The 17196-nt window shown below is 43.3% G+C and overlaps 1 protein-coding gene across 2 annotated transcripts in view; it reads left to right on the top strand.

The window, feature by feature from the left end:
* Positions 1-17196, top strand: part of LOC124777708 (sialin-like) — a 150359-nt gene that overhangs the window by 97325 nt on the left and 35838 nt on the right. For both annotated transcript variants that reach the window (XM_047253204.1, XM_047253203.1), the window contains exons 6-7: positions 11183-11329; positions 12648-12780. In XM_047253204.1, the coding sequence (XP_047109160.1) occupies positions 11183-11329; positions 12648-12780 (280 nt within the window). The remainder of the gene's footprint in view (positions 1-11182; positions 11330-12647; positions 12781-17196) is intronic.

The raw sequence follows: 17196 nt of genomic DNA on the forward strand, positions 1-17196 counted from the left end.
AAAACATCAAACAACAAGTACAACAAATACTGGAACAAAATAATGTGCAATCAGAAGAAGAAGAAAATACAGTAATGGACTCAAACATCCCAGAGCAAACAAACAAAGGACAACACGCATCAATTAAACAATCAGAGGAAAACGAAATCTTAAGACAGCCACCAGAACAAGCACAAATAGAACACTAAGTGACACACATGTTAGATATAGAAGAAAAATTTCAGCTGACATATATAGAATACAAAGACCCAAATAACCCACAAGTCGAAACAACAATAAAAATTATAAGCACAATCATACACAACAAAATAAATGAAAACACAACTATGGAAGAGTTAAAACTACTGGTTTATATAGGAGCACTCACTACACTAAATATATGCACTAGGCAGAGATCAGAACCAACCAACACACAGAAGAAACCCACAAAACCAGCATGGCAACACAGGCTACAGATCAGAATAGAAAAACTCTGAAAAGACATCGGACAGCTAACACAATTTATAAGAAATGAAATGTCAGAAAAAACGAAAAAGGTTAGGTAAAATCTCACAACAAGAAGTGATAGCGCAATTAGATGAAAAGAAGCAAAAATTACAAGCATTGGCCAAATGACTTAGAAGATACAAAAAAAGTGAAAATAGAAGGAAACAAAACCAAACATTCAACACAAACCAAAAGAAATTTTATCAGACAATAGATAGCACACACTTTAAAATAGACAATCCACGAAACATAACAGACATGGAACACTTCTGGAGCAACATATGGTCAAACCCGGTACAACATAACAGCCATGCACGGTGGATACAAGCATAAACAGATACATACAAGATGATACCACAAATGCCTGAAGTGATAATTTTGCAACATGAAGTCACCCGAGCAATTAATTCTACTCACAATTGGAAAGCCCCTGGAAGAGATAAAATAGCAAATTTCTGGCTAAAGAAATTCACCTCAACACATTCACATCTAACTAAATTATTTAACAGTTACATTGCAGACCCATACACATACCCTGATACACTTACACATGGAATAACTTATCTGAAGCCTAAAGATCAAGCAGACACAGCAAACCCAGCTAAATATCGCCCCATAACATGCCTACCAACAATATACAAAATATTAACTTCACTCATTACACAGAAATTAATGACACATACAACACAGAACAAAATTATAAATTAAGAACAAAAAGGCTGTTGCAAAGGAGTACGAGGATGTAAAGAGCAACTGATAATAGATGCAGAGGTGACATACCAAGCTAAAACTAAACAAAGGTTGACATCTTGGGTTGTCGGGTGTTCTGCCGGATATCAGCGTCGTACTTGCACGATATTTCGGTCACGTAGCTCAAGACCTCCATCAGGTGCGACCTGAGACTGCTCCTCGAGTGGACCTGGTCCAGTATTTATGCCTATGGCCTTCCCTCTCTACCAACGGCTGCAGGCGCTTCCTCTGTGGTCCGCGCCCATTCCCTGTGACCTGCTGGAGCGTTGCTGCTCCGTTTTCCGTCCGCTGCAGTTCTAGGTGTTCCCTCTGCGGTCCGCGCCCACTAAACCCGCTCCTGGGGGTTTCATCTACGGTCTGGGGTTCCAGGCGTTCCCCCTGCGGTCCGCGCCCGCTCACCACGACCTGTTGGAGCGTTGCCGCTCCATTTTTCGTCTGCTGCGGCTCTGGATGTTCCCTCTGCGCTCCGCGCCCACCAGTCCCACTTCTGGGTGTTCCATCTTCGGTCTGGTGCTCCTGGCAGTCCGTCAGGGGCTCGTTTACCATCTCCATGTCTCTGGTTCTTCTGTTTGTGTAGTGTTGCAGCTGGCCCTGTTGCTCCTTTAACAATTCCAGAGCCGGATCCCAGGCTCTGCTTAGCTGGTACCCTGTGTCACGATTCATAAGATCGTCAGCCATTTTAATCTCAATCGATTCTCTTATAACACTGTCCCAAAATCTGGGTGTTTGTGCTAGAATCTTGGTATCTTCATACTTCATGGCATGATCTAGTTCTAGACAGTGTTCAGCAATGGCTGACTTAGTCACCTGTCTTAATCTAGTGTGCCTCTGATGTTCTTTGCACCTGATCTCCACAGTTCTTGTCGTCTGGCCAATGTAGGACATGCCACATTGACAAGGTATATTGTAAATCCCTGGTTTTCGTAACCCCAGGTCGTCTTTGACACTCCCCAGCAGTCCCCCTATCTTGTTGGATGGACAGAAAACACACTTGATATTGTGTTTACGCAGGATCCTACTGATTCTGGCAGAAATAGAGCCAGCATAGGGCAGATATGCCACTTTCCTTGCTTCATCCTGGTCTTCTTCAGGAACCTGTGGTATAGTGGCTGGTCGGAGTGCCCTCTCAATTTGTCTGTCCGTGTATCCATTCTTGGAGAAAACTGTTTTGAGACGTTCTATCTCTATGGGTAGATTCTCTTGGTCTGATAGGGCACGTGCTTTGTGGACCAAAGTCTTCAGAACACCATTCTTCTGTGCAGGGTGGTGACAACTGCTGGCCTGCAGATATAAATCAGTGTGTGTAAGTTTTCGGTACACACTGTGGCCAATTGATCCATCTGCTTTCCTCTGGACTAGTACATCCAGAAATGACAGCTGGCCATTCTTCTCCAGTTCCATGGTGAACTTGATATTAGGGTGGCATGAGTTAAGATGTTCAAGAAACTCATTGAGCCTGTCCATCCCATGTGGCCAGATCATGAAGGTGTCATCCACATACCTAAAGAAGCATGTGGGTTTAAATGTGGCTGTCTCCAATGCCCTCTCCTCAAAACTCTCCATAAACATGTTGGCAACCACAGGGGACAGTGGGCTGCCCATAGCTACACCTTCAGTTTGCTCGTAATATTGGTTTCTGTACAGGAAATACGTGGATGTCAGTGTATGACTGAACAGGTCCAACAGAGCACCATCAAATTTCTCTGCAATAAGTTCTAGTGAGTCCTTCAGTGGGACCCTGGTGAACAGCGATACCACATCAAAACTAACCATGATGTCCGAATCTGTGATGTGCAGTTGCTTGAGGTGTTGCAGGAAATCTTCTGAGTTGCAGATGTGGTGAATACATTTCCCCACATATGGAGCCAGGAGACCTTTCAGGTACTTGGCTGTTGTGTACGTAGGTGCCCCAATATTACTGACAATAGGACGTAGGGGCACACCCTCCTTGTGTATTTTAGGCAGACCATACAGTCTAGGTGGCACTGGCGCTTTTTCCCGTAGTTGTCTGATGATCTTATCGGGCATCCCTGTTTCCTTCAAGAGAGCACTAGTCTTCTTGGCCACCTTGTCCGTGGGGTCACACTCCAGAATTCTGTATGCAGGGTCCTCCAGAAGTTGGCGTACTTTCTCATCATAATCCACTCGCTGCAAGATGACAGTGGAGTTCCCTTTGTCTGCTGGCAGTACCACAATGCTGTTGTCTTCCCGTAGTTTCTTGAGTGCAAGCCTCTCCTCGGTTGTGATGTTCGATTTCGGCGGCCTGGCCTTGGTGAGGGCCCTGCAGGTCTCTCGGCGGACTTCCTCTGCCACATTAGGTGGAAGTGTGGCTGCAACTTGCTCTACTGCACTGACGAAACCTGAAATGGGTACGTTTCTAGGGGTCGTAGCAAAGTTGAGACCCCTGCTGAGTACCTTTAAGGTTGTATCATCAAACTGTATGCCACTCAGATTCGTCACCGTGCGTGTCTCTTCCATCTGCTGTGCTTTCTTGCTCATGCGGTCAAACTTTGCAGATTGGCAAGATGAGGCATTCCTTCTAGCACACTCAGCTAAAGACCAGGAGGCACGGTCTACCCAATCCCAATCTTCTCTTGTTAAGGAGGCTGCCATGTACAGATGAATGTGTAACAGCTCCCTGGCTACAACATCTAACCTGTGGCACATATCTCGAATCCTCTCTCTCACCAGTGCCATGCTAGCTCTGCGTTTTATCTTGTTCGCCGCTCTGGAGTTGATGTGATGTTTAATTCTGGCAAATACTGGTACCACTTCTCCATCTCGACACATCAGCAAAAAACTGAGAGAACTCAGCATCTTCCCTTTCTTCTGCCGTAGCTTGTCCAGCTTCTTGATATTCTGATACATCTCCTCCCCGTAGAGACTTTCGATGTAACTCTTCAGGCTTTCCCGGCGATCTAATGACATCTTGGGTTGTCGGGTGTTCTGCCGGATATCAGCGCCGTACTTGCACGATATTTCGGTCACGTAGCTCGAGACCTTCATCAGGTGCGACCTGAGACTTACAATGTACCTTGTCAATGTGGCATGTCCTACATTGGCCAGACGACAAGAACTGTGGAGATCAGGTGCAAAGAACATCAGAGGCACACTAGATTAAGACAGGTGACTAAGTCAGCCATTGCTGAACACTGTCTAGAACTAGATCATGCCATGAAGTATGAGGATACCAAGATTCTAGCACAAACACCCAGATTTTGGGACAGTGTTATAGGAGAATCGATTGAGATTAAAATGGCTGACGATCTTATGAATCGTGACACAGGGTACCAGCTAAGCAGAGCCTGGGATCCGGCTCTGGAATTGTTAAAGGAGCAACGGGGCCAGCTGCAACACTACACAAACAGAAGAACCAGAGACATGGAGATGGTAAACGAGCCCCTGACGGACTGCCAGGAGCACCAGACCGAAGATGGAACACCCAGAAGTGGGACTGGTGGGCGCGAACCGCAGAGGGAACATCCAGACCTGCAGCAGACGAAAAACGGAGCGGCAACGCTCCAACAGGTCGTGGTGAGCGGGCGCGGACCGCAGGGGGAATGCCTGGTACCCCAGACCGTAGATGAAACCCCCAGGAGCGGGTTTGGTGGGCGCGGACCGCAGAGGGAACACCTAGAACCGCAGCGGACGGAAAACGGAGCAGCAATGCTCCAACAGGTCACAGGGAATGGGCGCGGGCCACAGAGAAAGCGCCTGCAGCCGTTGGTGGAGGGGGAAGGCCATAGGCATAAATACTGGACCAGGTCCACTCGAGGAGCAGTCTCAGGTCGCACCTGATGAAGGTCTCGAGCTACGTGACCGAAATAGCGTGCAAGTACGACGCTGATATCCGGCAGAACACCCGACAACCCAAGATGTCATTAGATCGCCGGGAAAGCCTGAAGAGTTAAACAAAGCTTGCTACACTATGCATACATTGATTACCAAAAGCTTTTGATAGTGTACCCCATTCATGGTTACTACAAATATTGGAAATATACACAGTAGATCCTAAATTGATACAGTTCCTAAACATAGTAATGAAAAATTGGAAAACCACACTTAATATCCAAACAAATTCAAATAATATCACATCACAGCCAATACAGATTAAGTGTGGAATATACCAAGGAGACTCATTAAGTCATTTCTGGTTTTGCCTTGCTCTGAACCCACTATCCAACATGCTAAATAATAAAAATTATGGATACAATATTATTGGAACATACACACACAAAATCACACATCTGCTATACATGGATGATCTAAAACTACTGGCAGCAACAAATCAACAACTCAACCAATTACTAAAGATAACAGAAGTATTCAGCAATTGCGAATACATAGAAAGAAGGATCCTTTATTGTATGATTATATGATAGCGGAACAAACACTGGTAGCAGTTACTTCTGTAAAATATCTGGGAGTATGCGTGTGGAACGATTTGAAGTGGAATGATCATATAAAATTAATTGTTGGTAAGGCGGGTACCAGGTTGAGATTCATTGGGAGAGTGCTTAGAAAATGTAGTCCATCAACAAAGGAGGTGGCTTACAAAACACTCGTTCGACCTATACTTGAGTATTGCTCATCAGTGTGGGATCCGTACCAGATCGGTTTGACGGAGGAGATAGAGAAGATCCAAAGAAGAGCGGCGCGTTTTGTCACAGGGTTATTTGGTAACCGTGATAGTGTTACGGAGATGTTTAATAAACTCAAGTGGCAGACTCTGCAAGACAGGCGCTCTGCATCGCGGTGTAGCTTGCTCGCCAGGTTTCGAGAGGGTGCGTTTCTGGATGAGGTATCGAATATATTGCTTCCCCCTACTTATACCTCTCGAGGAGATCACGAATGTAAAATTAGAGAGATTAGAGCGCGCACGGAGGCTTTCAGACAGTCGTTCTTCCCGCGAACCATACGCGACTGGAACAGGAAAGGGAGGTAATGACAGTGGCACGTAAAGTGCCCTCCGCCACACACCGTTGGGTGGCTTGCGGAGTATAAATGTAGATGTAGATGTAGATATAAATATGGCTTTTGGAACAGACAAATGTAAGGAAAAATAGCATAGTCAAGGGAAAACACACTAAAGAAGAAGATTACATACTGGATAACCACAGCGACTGCATAGAAGCAATGGAAACAACAGATGCTTATAAATATCTAGGATACAGACAAAAAATAGGAATAGATAATACAAATATTAAAGAACTAAAAGAAAAACATAGACAAAGACTAACAAAAATACTGAAAACAGAATTGACAGCAAGAAACAAGACAAAATCTACACTCCTGGAAATTGAAATAAGAACACCGTGAATTCATTGTCCCAGGAAGGGGAAACTTTATTGACACATTCCTGGGGTCAGATACATCACATGATCACACTGACAGAACCACAGGCACATAGACACAGGCAACAGAGCATGCACAATGTCGGCACTAGCACAGTGTATATCCACCTTTCGCAGCAATGCAGGCTGCTATTCTCCCATGGAGACGATCGTAGAGATGCTGGATGTAGTCCTGTGGAACGGCTTGCCATGCCATTTCCACCTGGCGCCTCAGTTGGACCAGCGTTCGTGCTGGACGTGCAGACCGCGTGAGACGACGCTTCATCCAGTCCCAAACATGCTCAATGGGGGACAGATCCGGAGATCTTGCTGGCCAGGGTAGTTGACTTACACCTTCTAGAGCACGTTGGGTGGCACGGGATACATGCGGACGTGCATTGTCCTGTTGGAACAGCAAGTTCCCTTGCCAGTCTAGGAATGGTAGAACGATGGGTTCGATGACGGTTTGGATGTACCGTGCACTATTCAGTGTCCCCTCGACGATCACCAGTGGTGTACGGCCAGTGTAGGAGATCGCTCCCCACACCATGATGCCGGGTGTTGTCCCTGTGTGCCTCGGTCGTATGCAGTCCTGATTGTGGCGCTCACCTGCACGGCGCCAAACACGCATACGACCATCATTGGCACCAAGGCAGAAGCGACTCTCATCGCTGAAGACGACACGTCTCCATTCGTCCCTCCATTCACGCCTGTCGCGACACCACTGGAGGCGGGCTGCACGATGTTGGGGCGTGAGCGGAAGACGGCCTAACGGTGTGCGGGACCGTAGCCCAGCTTCATGGAGACGGTTGCGAATGGTCCTCGCCGATACCCCAGGAGCAACAGTGTCCCTAATTTGCTGGGAAGTGGCGGTGCGGTCCCCTACGGCACTGCGTAGGATCCTACGGTCTTGGCGTGCATCCGTGCGTCGCTGCGGTCCGGTCCCAGGTCGACGGGCACGTGCAGCTTCCGCCGACCACTGGCGACAACATCGATGTACTGTGGAGACCTCACGCCCCACGTGTTGAGCAATTCGGCGGTACGTCCACCCGGCCTCCCGCATGCCCACTATACGCCCTCGCTCAAAGTCCGTCAACTGCACATACGGTTCACGTCCACGCTGTCGCGGCATGCTACCAGTGTTAAAGACTGCGATGGAGCTCCGTATGCCACGGCAAACTGGCTGACACTGACGGCGGCGGTGCACAAATGCTGCACAGCTAGCGCCATTCGACGGCCAACACCGCGGTTCCTGGTGTGTCCACTGTGCCGTGCGTGTGATCATTGCTTGTACGGCCCTCTCGCAGTGTCCGGAGCAAGTATGGTGGGTCTGACGCACCGGTGTCAATGTGTTCTTTTTTCCATTTCCAGGAGTGTATAAATACTTATGCTATACCAATATTGACCTACTCATTTGGGGTGGTGAAATGGAGTAACACAGACCTAGAAGCACTCAATACACTTACACAATCACAATGCCACAAATATAGAATACATCACATACATTCAACAACTGAAAGATTCACATTAAGCAGAAAGGAAGGAGGAAGGGGATTTATCGACATAAAAAACCTACATTATGGACAGGTAGACAATTTAAGAAAATTCTTTATAGAATGAGCAGAAACTAGCAAAATACACAAAGCAATCACTCATATAAATACATCGGCTACACCACTGCAATTTCATAACCACTTCTACAACCCTTTAGATCACATAATATCAACAGATACGAAGAAAGTAAATTGGAAAAAGAAAACATTACATGGCAAGCACCCGTATCATCTATCACAGCCACACATCGATCAAGATGCATCCAACACATGGCTAAGAAAAGGCAATATATACAGTGAGACGGAAGGATGCAATACAGTATCAAACAATAAACACCAGATATTACAGTAAGCATATTATTAAAGATCCCAATACCACAACAGATAAATGCAGACTTCGCAAACAACAAATAGAAGCAGTAGATCACATCACAAGCGGATGTACAATACTAGCAAATACAGAACACCCCAGAAGACATGACAATGTAGCAAAAAAATAAATCAACAACTTGTCATACAACATAAACTAATAAAACAACACATTCCCACATACAAGTATGCACCACAAAATGTACTGAAGAATGATGAATGCAAATTATACTGGAACAGAACCATTATAACAGATAAAACACCACCACATAACAAACCTGACATCATACTCACCAATAAAAAGAAGAAATTAACACAAATAATCGAAATATCCATATCCAATACAACAAATATACAGAAGAAAACAGGAGAAAAAATTGAAAAATACATCCAACTGGCTGAGGAAGTCAAGGACATGTGGCATCAGGATAAAGTTGACATTATACCAATTATACTATCAACTACAGGAGTCATACCACGCAATATCCACCAGTACATCAACGCAATACAGCTACATCCAAACGTATATATACAACTACAGAAATCTGTAATTACTGATAAATGTTCAATTACCCGAAAGTTCCTAAATGCAATGTAACATATACCGTACAGTTAAAAGGAAGTCACGCTTGATCAAGGTCCGCATCACTTTCCATTTTTAACTGGACATAACGTCTGAGAAAGGAAAGAAATAATAACAATATCGGTGATAATAAAGTAAAGGATGTATTGTTAAGAATAATATTAATTCAGCACATTTAAGGCCTTTCTCGACATCAGAAGTATTGGAAAGGATAATAAAAATGAAGATATTGGGGTGAAAATGACAATGGTTGTTAGAAAAGAAGAGAATTTTAATAGAGAGCTCTGTAGCAAGGGGGAGGGAAAAGTGCTGGTGCAGGCAGGGTTGACAAGAGTGAGCTGCAGCCAACAGTTATTGGAAGTTACTTCATATATTGATATATCAGTGAAATTAAAACGAACAATGCATTTTAAACATTAACCATTAGAAGTCTACTTCTGTATATTCATGAACACTTCTCAGTTTTTCTGTAGCAATGTGTGATTACTGCTCAGTTATTTGATTTGCAGAACACTACAAATAGTGGAAGATAATGCTTGTATCATCACTAGGAATGTAATGGTTCCAGATAAAAATATTTATTACATTAAGGATATTCAATTAGTGTAGATCATAGACATTTTTGGATCTGTTCAACTAACATCTTTTGAACAAATAATGAGATAGGTTTAGGGGCAACTAAATTAACGAATTTCCGTAATATTTATCACACTTCAGAAGCTCTTATTCCTTTTGTGCTAAATTCTTGTGACATTATAAAACAATCAAAACCCATGCAGGTATTCCAGGGGTGTATAGTTTTGTGGACAAATTCACCAACAGTATTCCCTATGGAATAATCTTCTTAGTTTGCAAGCTATCCTGAAATGCTCCTCATAGTAGCTGTAAATCCATTTTTTTACACATTTGTTGTATGCTTGTGTGCAGTGGAAAATTTAAGAATTGTCAGAAAAGTCATGTGGTAACATTTGATCAGCCAGTCTATGTGGAGTTCCAGGATGTGATAGAAAGTCAATTTTGAAACCCTAAGTTTTCAAATGTCATCACAAGACTTCATGGGTATCATCTAGTATTTGTTCAGACAGTAACATCTGCACAGGAACTTTTTAATAGTACATAGAGAAGCCAATAAACCAAGGGAAGTAGTAACAGTAGTCCAGTAGGAAGGAAAGAATAACATTTCTTGTGTAAATATCAGAGGAAATAGTAAAATCAAACAATGGAAAATCCAGGATGGAATACTTACAGCAGAATTATGCTGTGAACAAATAAAAAAATCATGAGTATCACAATTTTAGTTAATTTAGTCTACTTGGATTTAATATAGGAAGAACAAACACCACACATTCATATAATTGATACATCTTGATGGTCAATGAATCAACCACTTTCAGTGTGGATGCACAATTACGTCTGACCTCCTGCAGGAACATCAAAGTAGTGAGCATGGAAGATGTTGATGGGGGCTGTTGGTAGGTGGTGGCAGGTGGGAATGTGGGTTGACTGAGAGGCATGCCAAGATAGTCTGTGAAATTGTGAGAAGCACTGTGTCCAGGTGGCAAATTGGTTAATGGTGCTGCCTAGTAAGCACATTCTGGCTTTGAATCTTGGTTCAGCACACATTTTCACTCATCACTGCTGATTCTGCATAGTGTCCCAATGCAGCTTAAATCAATAGTCTCTTGTCTTCCCTATATTTTCCTTTCTTCCCACTCCACCTTCAGTTTACAGAAAATTAAGGTAGAATAATGTTACTTTAAAACTGATTCTTTTCCAATTATCAGCAAATTATTGGAGATGAGATTTTCTGTGCCTTATAACCTTTTTTCATATTTCTGAGGAAAAGTGGGAGAACTTCATAGCCAGAATCAGCAGTCCAAAAAAGTCAGTTCACGAATTTTCAGAATCTCTCCAAAATTTTCCAGATAAAATAAAGATTTGTGTGGACTGTTATCTTTATTTCTGTGTCTGATGGATCTGGCTTGTGTGACATTGAACAAACCGTTTTTAGCCAAGAATGATACTATTTTGTCATAAACAAAGACTAATATCTAATATAATATTACTTTATCAGAGCTGAAATGTAACTGCACAAATTTCTGTTGCAGCTTCCAATTCCATGGTTCAAAATTCTTACAAATTACCCAATGATTGTGAATAATTTACTTCAGTGGGGATGTATATGGGGAATGTTCACTATTCTAACACAAGCACCTACGTATTTCCGAAATGTTCATGGATGGAGTGTGCAGAAGGTAATTCTATAAGCTTTATCCCTTCTTCATTTTATGCTATACCTATAAAATTCAAAACTTATGATGTATCACTGCAAAGTAACCAACTATGTATGTGGTCAATAGGTTATTGTGAAACAAACATACAAGATGGGTAATGAACATCTGACTAGCTAATCGTTAAAGATCAGGAACCAAAATTGTAACTTGCCTTTCACAGACACTTCTCATCCAGTTACTCCATGTGAGTTCTCTGTCAGACTAATTTGAAGCTTAAACTTGCTTTAGTCTGTTATTCATGTGAACAGTTATGCACTTCAAACAACCTTTTTGTTATTTTAAAATTGTATGCATGACTTGAACCCTGACAACTAGCTTATATGTCCACTGTTTGTGTGCACTCAACTGTACCAATTGGATGATGCCAATGAAAGTTATGTCCCCTGAATTCAGATACTTTTTCTGGCACACTGTGTTAACATTTCACAAATGTTCTAAACATTCTATACTGTGCTAAAATTAAGTTTGTGAGTTTTCATATTGATAAAATAAAATATTTTTAGCTTACTTTGGATCCAGAGTAATGTCTCCTTATGAGAAAATGAGTACAAAAGTATATTAACATGTTTTGCCTTGTGTTATATGTATCAAGAAGACATAGTCTGAGTGTTGGTGATGAAGTACTTAGACAAAATGTGACTAACTGAACTAAGTGAAAGAGAGAATTGTTTTATAACACTAGAAACATTGCTGTCTTCATGAAATGAATGCTAGGATGACTTCGGAACAACTTCTTGTGATATTGCCCAAAAAGTGAATGCACTAAAACATCAATGCTTGGAATTTAGAAACTTTAGTTCCAACTCTAACAGTTACTTGATGAGATGAAACTATAAAATTCCAGAGACCTTTTCAAGCCTCAAACAATAATATGCAGGGGGAGGTGATGAATGAAAATTTGTAACAAGGCCAGGTTGGAATCCCATCCTTGGTACAAATTTTCATTTGTCACTTCAGTCTGCATACACACATCACTTACTTGATTGTTCTTTCCTATATTTTAGAGCTTCCCTCAGTGTTAATTGTTTGCTTAGTTGCTATTGCATCATTTTTAAATACTGAAGATTTTCCTAAAATTGCAGTTGTTTTTAGTTTTATTTTCAGAAGGCGACAATAGCATATTTATTTTCCCCAAGTGTATGTGGGTCTTTGATTTGTGATGTAATGAAATTATTCCAGAGACTTTCAGGAGGCTGGCTACTTCTTCCATTGAATTTTTTTTATAGAAACTTAACAAATTTACTTACATTGTCTAGGTGCATATTTTTTGTTTCTTTAGGTTGGCTTTTTCTCTGGTCTTCCTCATGTTTGTCGAATGATTCTGGCCATCTCAGTTGGTTACCTGTGTGACCACTTACAGTCAAGTGGAAAACTGTCAGTTACTAATGTTCGAAAGTTGGCCGGCTTCATAAGTAAGTAAATCCTCTCTTTTATGTTTCCTGGATGTAGAAAGTATTATATTTGTTACATTTGATCTCTCAAGCTAGTTTGTATGCTGATGAAGAAAAATTATACATGCTGAACTGAGAAAAACTCTGAAGCAAAATGTTAGTGTGGAGCAAACCCAAGGGTCCCTAGAAACCATGCAGTGGGTTACTGTCTGAATTTTTGTAGCCAAATGAAAAATTGGCAACAGGCAAATGTGTATCAGACTGATCAGTGTGAGGTCTAGTTTTTTAAAAGATTGAATTGTTGGAAAGTAATCAATATAATTAGGGAGAATTACTGATTTTAAGGTAAAACTGAAATATTTTGTGAACTGCTGCTGCTAAGAAATGTCAAAACGTTCATCTCTTAAAGACATAGGTGTTATGCACATGAAAAGTTACATTGGTGAAGGAATTGTGAAATTCTCTCTCTCATGCTGAAAAACTAAAAATAAAAACCAAATTACACCATAAACTGAAATGTCTTCACTTGATCTTTATCTATATACTCTTTGATGTAGTAGTAGTAGTAGTAAAATACTGATTGATATTTAATTGTATTTCACAAATAAAAAAAATTACAGCTATCATTTGCTGTAATGGTTCTGCACATTATTCTAAGGCACTTCAGATGTTTCTCTAATCTATTTTATTTCTTACCTACAAAACACTTGTAAACACTTGTAAATGTGGACGGTACTCTTGGTGCTTCCGCATCTTCCTCGAAGGGGAAAAAGAACGAAGTACGGGGAGTAGGTAAAACTGCTCAATTTGTTCTTTTAAACGGACCTACATTGTTTTGTGGGGCGAGGTTTAATTTTTCTCTAATTAAAACTTCATCTTCTTCGAGTTTGGGTAATGGATGGATAACTGTTGCTTTCGTTGCCTGTAACAGTGCAGGGAGAGCTGGTTTGGAATCCTTTGAAACTCGTGAAATTTTGGCCTATCGTACTATACCTATATCAGAGATTATTATCTCTGGTGAGGGTTCCTACATTATGCCACATGGGAGTTTCTTTCACTAAACATTTGCCATTTTTAATTTTATAAATACAATTCATTAAGTATTAGTCAGACATACCATCATGGAGGAGATTATTCAGAGATGTGGAGTGGGTTTATTCAGTTAATACATACAAGAGGGTTTTGTGTGTGTGTGTGTGTGTGTGTGTGTGTGTGTGTGTGTGTGTGTGTGTGTGTGTGTGTGTGTGTGTTTACTGGCCACAGAAGACTGACCCTCCTTATTGGGTGCATTTTCTCTGGCATTTCAACAGACATTCAAAATTTTGTTTTTGTAACTTGTAGTTGGAGTTGACCTCAACAAATGCTGCTCGTCACATATTTCAGATCATGCCAAGCATCAGCAAAAACCTTTGGTTTGTCTCCTGTTATGAACAAAACGATTTTTAAAGTGGAATTTTTACATGCTCATTTGACAGTCAGCCCCAAATTAGTCTGGTGCAACATTTGTTTCCCCAAGGATATTAAAACACAAGGAATAATGAGTTCACCAGCAGAAACAGCACTGCCCTGGCCTCCACTAACAACTATTGCCACACAGAGGTGTGCTACTCAGTCACTGCTGAAATGCAGATTGTTCTTTATGGTTTTACTGTTTCTGTTAATACATGTTAATAAAATGAATAATGGACTAGATCAATCTGGATGCACTCTATCAAGTGCGCATGTATAATTTAGATTTAAAAATGTTTGTAATGGGAAAAGAACTGACATTTTTCTCTCGATGCTGGGCATTCTGCGCTGGAAGCTATTTGTTAGTAGGAAGCCCACGCTGCTCCCAGCGGGGAAATACAGTACTGTCCTCGCCTCTCCTCGGACTACCAGGGAGGTGGCAACCCAGAAATGTGATCTGACCTTCAGCAACACGGTCGTCCGTTCGGCCAGTGCTAAGATCGCGCGGTCGACGTCTCCTCTTCCTCCCATCACCCCACAGACACAAGCCCCTTCATCAGCTTCTGCTAAGACGAAGACCCAGAAGTCAGATGTACGGGCCTTCAAGAAGGAACCATCCCGTGCAGACTTCCTACGTACCTCGACCTCCCAGCCATCGACCAGTACTTCCACCAAACCACCTTCCAAGAAGGCTCATAGGAAGCACAGTTCTCCTTCTCCGCCACGGCGCATTTCTTCTCCTGCGCCACCCAGTGGTTGCCACCCCAGGCTGTCATCCGTTTCGCCTGGCCACACCGCTGGTAGCCGAACATCTGGCCGTTCACCGGCGGAGGAAGCTCCACCTCCCGGCCATCTTACCAAGATGGCCGATGAACCTATAGAACCAATGGACGATGACTGTCCGCCTACTGATAGCGACAGCACTGCTCGCTTGAAGCCAGGCCCTCAGCGGCCTTCGAGGTGACCCCTTCTTTCATCTTCCTTTTCTTCTTACGGTGGCTCTTATTCACTGCAATATTCACAGCATTTGCTCTAACCGAGAGGACTTGAAGTTGCTGCTCTGCTTGCACCATCCACTCGTCGTAGCCCTCCAGGAAACGAAGCTACGCCCATGCGATCAAATTGCCTTGGACATTACACCTTTGTGTGTTTTGACATACCCCCTGTGATAGGTATTCCGGCTCATGGAGGGGTTATGTTGCTGGTCCAGGATGATATTTACTGCGATCCCATCATGTTGCACACTGGCCTGCAGGCAGTTGCCATCCGAATTACTCTCCCCACTTTTACATTTTCCATTTGTACCGTTTACACTCCATCGTCGTCTGCCATTACCAGGGCAGACATGATGCAAATTATTGCTCAGCTACCTGCACCATTTTTGTTAACTGGAGACTTCAATGCCCACCATCCCTTTTGGGGCTCTCCAGCATCCTGCCCGAGGGGCTCCCTGTTAGCAGACCTTTTCAACCAGCTCAATCTTGTCTGCCTCAATACTGGCACCCCTAATTTTCTTTCGGGCACATCTCACACCTATTCCCATTTAGACCTCTCTATATGTACTACCCAACTTGCACGCCAGTTTGAGTGGTATGCACTTTCTGATACATATTCGAGCGACCACTTCCCGTGTGTCATACATCTCCTGCAGCATACCCCCTCTCCGTGCTCATCTAGTTGGAACATCTCCAAAGCAGACTGGAGGCTCTTCTCTTCCAGGGCGACCTTTCAGGATCAAACCTTCACAAGCTGCGATCGTCAGGTCGCACACCTCATGGAAGTCATTCTCACTGCTGCTGAATATTCCATCCCTCACACTACTTCTTCTCCACGTCGCGTACCGGTCTCCTGGTGGACCGCAGCATGTAGAGATGCTTTACGTGCTCGTCAACGTGCTTTACGCACCTTTAAATGCCACCCTACAGTGGCGAATTGTATCAATTATAAACGGTTACGTGCACAGTGTCGTCGTATTATTAAAGAAAGCAAGAAAGCCAGCTGGGCTGCTTTCACAAGCACCTTCAACAGTTTTACTACTCCTCCTCCTGTTGTCTGGGGTAGCCTGCGCCGGCTATCTGGCACTAAGGTCCACTCACCAGTTTCTGGCTTGACGGTCGCGAATGACGTCCTTGTGGCCCCTGATGATGTCTCCAATGCCTTCGGCTGCTTTTTCGCAGAGGTTTCGAGCTCTGCTCATTACCACCCTGCCTTCCTCCCCCGCAAACAGGCAGAGGAGGCTAGGCCACCTAACTTCCGCTCCTCGAATCGTGAAAGTTATAATGCCCCATTCACCATGCGGGAACTTGAAAACGCACTTGCCCGGTCACAGTCCTCCGCTCCAGGGCCTGATTCTATTCATATTCAGATGCTGAAGAACCTTTCTCCTGCGGGTAAAGGTTTCCTTCTTCGTACTTATAATCGCATCTGGATTGAGGGACATGTACCCGCATGCTGGTGCGAGTCTATTGTTGTACCGATTCCTAAGCCGGGGAAGGACAAGCACTTGCCTTCCAGTTATCGACCCATCTCACTTACCAGCTGTGTCTGTAAGGTGATGGAGCGAATGGTTAACTCTCGATTGGTTTGGCTGCTCGAATCTCGACGCCTACTTACCAATGTACAATGTGGATTTCGTAGGCGCCGCTCTGCTGTTGACCATCTGGTTACCTTGTCAACCTTCATTATGAATAACTTCTTGTGGAAGTGCCCGACCGTGGCTGTGTTGTTTGGTTTGGAGAAGGCTTAAGACACCTGTTGGAGGGCGGGCATTCTCCGCACCATGCATACATGGGGCCTTCGCGGTCACCTCCCTCTTCTTATTCATTCCTTTTTAATGGATCGACAGTTCAGGGTGTGTGTGGGTTCTGTCCTGTCGGACACCTTTTGCCAGGAGAATGGGGTGCCACAGGGCTCAGTTTTGAGCGTCGCTCTCTTTGCCATATCGATCAATCCAATAATGGATTGCCTCCAGCTGATGTATCAGGCTCC

Source organism: Schistocerca piceifrons, chromosome 2 (genome assembly GCF_021461385.2).
Source record: "Schistocerca piceifrons isolate TAMUIC-IGC-003096 chromosome 2, iqSchPice1.1, whole genome shotgun sequence".
Taxonomy (NCBI): domain Eukaryota; kingdom Metazoa; phylum Arthropoda; class Insecta; order Orthoptera; family Acrididae; genus Schistocerca; species Schistocerca piceifrons.